The 7913-nt window shown below is 35.3% G+C and overlaps 1 protein-coding gene across 1 annotated transcript; it reads right to left on the reverse strand.

Moving 5' to 3' along the window:
- Positions 1 to 1804: 1804 nt before the first annotated feature.
- LOC145122213 (F-box/FBD/LRR-repeat protein At1g13570-like) lies at positions 1805 to 3187 on the reverse strand. Its single transcript, XM_079057854.1, has 4 exons — positions 2701 to 3187; positions 2528 to 2622; positions 2209 to 2379; positions 1805 to 2098 (listed from the first exon to the last, which is right to left on the reverse strand). Exons 1-4 carry the CDS (start codon positions 3185 to 3187, stop codon positions 1805 to 1807), a joined length of 1047 nt encoding a protein of 348 aa, XP_078913980.1.
- Between the last annotated feature and the right edge of the window lie 4726 nt (positions 3188 to 7913).

Here is a 7913-nt window from a genome sequence, read left to right on the forward strand (position 1 = left end):
AATGGATTGTGTAACGTCATTCGATTGATATTATAAAAGTTTTTAGCACAATGTCATTGATGCCGAAATAGCTGTCGGTTAACATGCTGGAAAGAGGGTATTTTTGCCAAGGATTCCTCTATGTCCATCTGAAGACGAAATGTTCTCATTCAAGCTAGAGAAAACAATTTCCAAATCGATTTTAATTCTTATTCATTTCGTTTATGCTAGACACTAATTTCTAAAATACATTATTCGCAAAAAAAAACATGTGTGCAAAAAAAACTAATAGCCTCCTAGAAACTAACTTTTGAAAGACATTATTCGCACCCGTCGTTTAGCGCGGGTAAACGGCTAGTATATATAATGATTGTTTAATGTAAGAGCATCCATAATGGTGAGTTCAATGAGAAAGTTAAATGAGATGGCAAGCATATGTGTCATTCAATGGATAAAACTCTACCAATGTGAGATGTCACATTGGCATTCAATGGATTTGGAGTTCAATGGCCATTGAACTCTTCAATGGGAAAAAGGAAAGTTTTTAATTCTTAAATATTTACTATAAATTACATTTTGTAACATTTATTGAACATTGTAGAGTACAATACATTGTAAGAAAAAAATGATAAAGTTATATGGATTGTAGAAAGATGATGAGGCAAGCCATTGAACTTTATGGAGTTCAATGCATTGTGGATGCCTGAAGTAGATTTATCATCTTGAGCTTAAGATTTACAAGGTTAATAAAATTGACCATTTTCTTTCATTTTTCAGTTGCAAAGTATATTTTTTATCCTTTCCAAATGCGTATCCATAGTTACCAACAAATAGGTTTGCATGTTACAGACTTACAGGTCCAATATATACATGGCATAACAAGTGAATCTCTTCTTGTTGTGATGGATAAAGTTTTAGGAGAGGTTGATAAGGATGCCCCTGAAAGGCCTGCAGTTAATAGTACTTGAATATTTAGTTTCTAATTTATCTAAGTTACACACTATAATAACAATTTTTATTTTTTTTATACACTACAAAAAATTTGAAGGTACCCGATCGATTCCATATAGGTCCACCCACCACAAAAAAATTCAAGTGCTTTGACTTGTTTCATTAAGCTCTTTATGAGTATGATCTTATATTATTTTTGAATATTGGAATTCTGTAGCAAACCCATAATAGCAATTTCCTTCCATTCCCTTACACATAACTTCAATGTACTTAAACTTGCTTTCAAGTAATAGCAACACCTACATTCGTCTACTAATAATAGCATTATGTACAATAAAACATTTAAGCATTTAACAAGTTTCATGTCATGGTATGTTACTAGTATCGATCATATCATAAACTAAAGTACATTGCACATATTGGAGGCTAGAATTAATTTTACACAATAGTTTTGCAAAAGGTTTTGAGTTGGAGTTTGTAGTGTATAACTTTGATGCATTTTCTTCCAGCTGAACCAGGAAATCACAACCTTATGGGTATGGCATGCTATAATTATTTACTAAAAATAATTATTTTAGTGTACTTTTCGTTATATAATGTAGCTTATTGTCATAGCATGGCCCTAAAAACCACATGAAAATTAGTTTGTATCTGAATGATAGTAGAGGGTAGAGGCTATGTTAAACAACAAGAGGTACACCTGATACAAGTGCTGAAGATGTTTTGTGAAGGAGGCTTGAATAGTGAAATGAAGATATTGGTGTTTGACATGAATTTGTTAACCTATAGGAGTTTAAAGATAATGATAATTATTTTCCTATATTAACAAAGTACATAAGATCCATAGCAATGTCACGTCTTTTTTGAACAAAGTTTAAGGGTAATGAACATTCAAGTAGATAATTTTTGCTTTAGGTGAGGATCGAGGGAACAACATAAGAACTCTAGCAATGTCAAGTCTTTTTTGAACATCAGAAGATCCACTTGGGATAATGTAACAGTTCTCAAGAGAAGGGGAGTGAGCAAGAAGAAGCTTTATAAAAAGCAATTCCGGTCTTGATCCTTCGAAACATGTTATCAACACTCTTTGCAACTGAGTCAATGTACAGCCCAAGCAGTTTGGGGCTTCCAAAAGATTTGAAGCTGGTCCCACATCAGCTTGAGGCTCCTGAAAATACAAATAAATAAATAATTAAATAAATAAATAAATAAATAAAAAATCAACTGTAGTTTAGAATCCAACTCATGTTTCATATAAGCAAAATAAATATACTTTACTTCCTCCAAGTGAATCACAAGCAGTTGTGTTATAGTCGGTGAGTTCCGAAGCAAACAAAGAGCACCATCAAGTTGATCCAAATCACCAAATTGAAATTTTCTAAACCCCAAATGCTTTAAGCTACAAACTGGATCTGGAAGCCACTTTGGAACATTTTCTGCACATAAAAACTATGAAGTGAAAGTGAGACTTTAGCTTACCAAAAAGAACATAATAATTACATTAAATGTGAAAGTTTGGAGTGTAGGAACAATCACTAGATACTCCTATTGAGGAAGAGTAAATGGTAAGCATTAAATTTTTTAGTTCTTATCATACCTTAAGAGAATTAACATCGATAAATAAAGCTTTAATTTCAGGCAAGTTACTTAACACCCTGGCTAAATTCATCCTTTCCCCTCTAACAAAATCTTCTATAGCAAATAGAGAAAGACATGGACTATGCAACAATTAGAGCAACATGGCATCCGGACAAGCAATGACAAACAAACTCTGTAGTTTTGTAGCCTTGATGTTGAAATTGTATACATTTGTGCATGATTGTATGGACAACGCCTTTAACTGTGGTAAGCTGATTTGAGTTCCACACAACTTAGCCCCAAAATTAACATTCTCGAGATAAAGATCTTCAAGATTCAGAAATCCGTCAAACTCAAGTGGTGGCTTGAAGAAACATTTATGCAGTTCTAAATTTGTCAACTCTTGACAAGAAAACACATGAGAAGGAAGTTCATAACGTCGATTTAAATTATTAAGGATGAGTTCCTTGACACCGTTTCTTGATAGGACAAGCATCCATTGATCAATTTCTTGGAAGATATCAAGAGATATGTTTGGTATATAGAGATGAAATTTCAAGATAGGACCCTTGTGAAGGCACAAGACTTGGTTGATGATCCTTATAAACCCATTACGAACCAAAGCTCCATTTATTGCAAATTTTCTGGAGAAATGCTTATCAAAAACCAGTACCCTCATTCTGGTCCATTTGTACCTCCACTTTTTTGATATAATGCTTGTCCCCACAACATCTTCAACTCTTCAACTGGGACCCGCTCTAAGATTGAATCTATCAAGTGTTCTTGCATGTTACTGATTCTATCTTCTTCGACACAAGTAACAGACATCCTTTTATATTTTCCTGTCATTATATCTTGAATAAAGAAAACTAATTTATTACATACAAAATGGAATGTGATAAGAAACATGGAACAACTTGACATAACTGATACTCTTTCTATTTCCTTTGGAGATTTCCAGGTGTGGTAACATACAAACATTTTTATTTGCAGTTGCAGTACTTATGATTTAATGGTTGGTAGCATTCTTGTGGAAGTGTAACCGTAATAGATATTAGTCCAAGTGTCTTTAATTTAGCATCATAGTGATTTAAAAGTAAATTTGGAGGTAAAGTAAATTGGGCATAATCTACAAGCTCTAATGAGAATAGGTGGATCGACTAGAATAGGAAACTTGTACCAAAGGGGATCACTATAAGACCTAAGAGATGGAAAAGATTGATACTTGCTGCCTTGCATAATTAACAAATATATAATAATCTTTCGAAGAGCATAGAATGCATCTTCTGAAAATCAGTTTCTTGATTTCTATTTCCCAAGGGATACGTCTGACAATGTTATTCACATCAATAGAGTTTGCGAATTCAAATAGAATGAATAGAGGAAAGCATAAACAACATAATCCAAACAAAATTTCTCAAATAAGCCCACAAACAAGTAAAAGGATATCAACATTTGTTGTACGACAAACAAATACTTAAGAATTGTGAAGCGAAATTTACCCATCTTCACTTGGCCTGCCCGCGGAAAGGCCACTAATTTATCCATTCGGGTTTAGAATGTCACTCAAACATTTAGGGATTTTGTTCTATTAAAGGACCTTAGTATTAATTATGAAAAAAATATTATTATAATTAAATGTGAAATATATTAATTGTAAATAATATTTTTTATTGAAAATGTGAAATACAAAGAATATTTCTTATAATTAATGCATTTCACATTTAGTTATAGTAATATTTTCTATAATTAATGTTTTATATGTTCCCCGCACATGTTAGAAAATCCATTTTTTTATAGTTTTTTTTGGAATGAAAAATTAATATACTTTTAAATTATCACTCATGTCTCCTACAAGACTTGAACTTATGGTCTTTCAATTTAGAGAGTTACTCCCAGCATCACCTTTTGATACTATTATAAGGTATAATTTTTATGCTTATTTTTATTAACAACTTATATATATATATATATATATATATATATATATATATATATATATATATATATATATATATATATATATATATATATATATCATATCATATCATACTATATTATAAAGGAATCATTTTTCCTTTCACCACATTCATTTGAAACTCCCATGTATTTTTTTTCACCACATTCATTTGAAACTCCCATGACTTTTCAATTTCTTTCTAATAATAATTATAAGTTGGTTAATAAGGGTAAATAAATATCAAACCTAAAGTGTAATCATATATAAACTAAATTTCAATATTAAAATAATATCTTTACTTCTACTTATAAAGTTATGTTTTTTTAACTTTTAACATATTATACTTAATTTATTAGTTTTAATATATTGTTGGATGTAAGCCATTATCATTTTAAAGATAGCGTTTTGGAACAATTTGTGTAAAATACTTAAATTATTAGTTTGAATATAACATTACAGGGTCAACTTAAATATAAATTTTAGTTTAACTTAAACAACCCAAATAATATTTTGTAAATAGTTAAAAGTGATTAATCGTAGTGTCTTTCTAATAATGATTATAAGTTGGTTAATAAGGTTAAATAAATATCAAACCTAAAGTGTAATAATAAATATACTAAATTTCAATTTTAAAATAATACTTATAAAGTTATGTCTTTAACTTTTAACATATTAGATTTAATATGTTGTTGTATGTAAACCATTATCAGTTTAAAGCTACAACTTTTGAACAGTTTTGACAAAATGCTTAAATTGTTAATTTAAATATATCATTACAATGTCAACTTAAATATAAATTTCAGTTCCACTTAAAAAACCAAAGAATATTTTGTAAAATAGTTAAAAGTGATTGTAACATCCCAAGTTCGGAAGCAAGAAGTTGAAGGGTGCAAAGTGTAAATTCGAAGAAGGGACTCGACGAGTAGGTATGCTTACTCGCCGAGTCGGAGCGGGTTTGGGTCGCGGATTAAGTGGCCAACTCGCCGAGTCGGCGGCTTGGACTCGACGAGTTGGTGCTGGAATGAGAAAACCCTAATCTCGGGGGTTGCACCCTATTTAAAGGACTTTATGTCCTTCTCTCAGCCTCCTTACCACTCTTGAGAGCCTGTAAACCCTAGAAATCGAGTGAGCCTTCATTATTAGAGAGAATAGAGCTTTGGAGGAGGAAATCTTGAAAAGAGGCTTGAAGATCAAGAGGCTTGCTGCAAAGGAGTGGTGTAGATCCGTGATCTACTTCAGTTAGAGCTTATATTGGAGGTAATAATATGTTGCTTGGGCTCTTTTGCATCTAGATCTATTATTGTTTGAGATTTGGGGCATTTTTGGTATGATTGAAGGTTATTTCGGGTTTGGAGGGTAGATCTGAGGTTGCTACCTCAGATCTAGACTTGAGCTGGTCCAGAATGTCATAAAGTATCTGTCTAAGATTTGTTGGTGAAGCCCCCTAGTCCTTAACCCTAGCCCAAATGTGTTTTGGGCCTATATCTCCTTGGTCTCACGTAAAGTTTGCAACTTTATGTGAGGGTTAGACTGTAGAAGAGTGGATCTATGGATTGGAGCCCCTGCATGGCTCGAAAAGCCACTGTATGGATTGAGAACTGGAGAGACTCGGCGAGTCACATGGGTGTACTCGACGAGTTGTATGAACATAGGCATGGACTCGGCGAGTTGAAGAACAACTCGGTGAGTCTGTTGAAGATTGCTTTGGACTCGGCGAGTCTGTTCTTGGACTCGACGAGTCTGGTCGCAGAACCCAACCTCTTTTGGTTAAAGCCTTGGATCAGTGAGTCGGTTGGCGACTCAGTGAGTTGGACAGGATGGGATTCCGAGATCGTTGAACTCGACGAGTCGACGGGTTGACTCGGCGAGTTGAGTCGTGTTATGGGAGTTTTCTGAGTATAAGAACTCGACGAGTCGACGGGTTGACTCGGCGAGTAGAGTCAACCAGGAAGGTTGACTTTGACTGAGGACTTTGACTTTGACCAAGAGTTGACCAGTTTGACTTCCAAGGGTATTTTGGTAATTATGGTATTGGTTCTTTGGTAGTGTGCTATGGTGAAGTTCGTGTCGGTGGTCGGAGCAGCTTGGTCGTATCTCTTCAGTCGGCAATTGCAGGTGAGTTATCCTCACTATATCGACAGGGTCTACGGCACCAAGGCCGGCCCTTTATCGGATGGAAATCCGGGTATTGTTTGTTATGTTATTGCTTTGCTAGATCTGCATCCTGGTATTTAGGATGGTGTTGTGTTAGTGACCTGGTTAAGGTCAGTACCCGGTATATAGGGTAATGATATGCTAGTGACCGGTTAGGTCGGAATCCTGGTTAGAATGTTGATATGCTATGTGATCTGTTAGATTGTTTGTCTGGTTAAGGATTGTTATGTGATTAGTTGTTTTATGTGCACATGGTTGTTTGACGGGGGTTGGGTTGAGGCGGGTCCTGCTTTGTGCTGCAGGCCAATATACCCAGGGCGGACCGGATATTTCGAAGGCCCAACGAGCGGTCCGGATAGGCTGAAGGCCCCAAGAGGGCGGACCAGACGTGCTGAGGCTCGGAGAGTGGACCAGGCCGACTGAAGGCCCGGTGCGGGCGGACCAGTCATACTGTAGACTCAGAGAGTGGACCAGGTGGATTGAAGGCCCGGTACGGGCGGACCAATCACACTGTAGACTCGACGTACATGGCTAGACTCGGAGGGTGGACCAGATGGACTGAAGGCCCGGTGCGGGCAGACCAGTCACACAGTAGACCCGATGTGCATGGCTGTTTTGTATTGTGATATGTTATGAGTATGTTTATGTGTGGTTGGTATTTTGGGGGTAACTCACTAAGCTTTCGGGCTTACAGTTTCAGTGTATTGTTTCAGGTACTTCAGGAGATCGTGGCAAGGCGAAGGTGTGATCGTACCGCTCCTCATGTTTTATGATTTATATGATACGGTTCTGGGGGATACTCTGATGTTTAAACTATTTTGAAAACGAATTGTATGAACGTAATGGTTTTTGAATGATTTAAAATGTTTTAAATTGGCTCGAATTTTATGGGTGTTACAAGTTGGTATCAGAGCCTTGGTTTGAGTGAATTGGAGGAGCATTCGTGTGAATCCAGTCTCAAATCAAGGAGAGATTTTCAAAATGGTTTTCAAATGGTTTTCCAAATAAGTTAAGGAGAATGCAGAGGGTACGATCAACCGGAGCCAGTAAGTAGACCCCAAAATACCATACAAGTTATTTGATTATGTGATATGAGTAGAACAACATGCTAGTACTAGGCTAGGGATCTTCAGGAATTGCATGATAGAATTGCCTGATTACATAATGCCTGCTAGCCTAGGGTTTCCTTTATATGAGATTGACATCATTACTGTAGTTACTTGTGTATGCATCACGACTGTGTATAATTAAGATCTTATAGCCTGAGAATGTTTGATTTGGCCTTATGTTC

The sequence above is a fragment of the Lactuca virosa genome, chromosome 1, assembly GCF_052849685.1.
Source record: "Lactuca virosa cultivar CGN04683 chromosome 1, Lactuca_virosa_CGN04683_v6, whole genome shotgun sequence".
In the NCBI taxonomy this organism is placed as follows: Eukaryota; Viridiplantae; Streptophyta; class Magnoliopsida; order Asterales; family Asteraceae; genus Lactuca; species Lactuca virosa.

Bases quoted from the DNA above. Each gene is read 5' to 3' on its own strand.
- LOC145122213 (XM_079057854.1), bottom strand. From the start codon at position 3,187: ATGAGGGTACTGGTTTTTGATAAGCATTTCTCCAGAAAATTTGCAATA. The intron at 2,380-2,527 runs GTATGATAAGAA...TTCACTTCATAG, and splicing joins TCGATGTTAATTCTCTTAAG to TTTTTATGTGCAGAAAATGT. The intron at 2,099-2,208 runs GTAAAGTATATT...TTGTATTTTCAG, and splicing joins TTGTGATTCACTTGGAGGAA to GAGCCTCAAGCTGATGTGGG.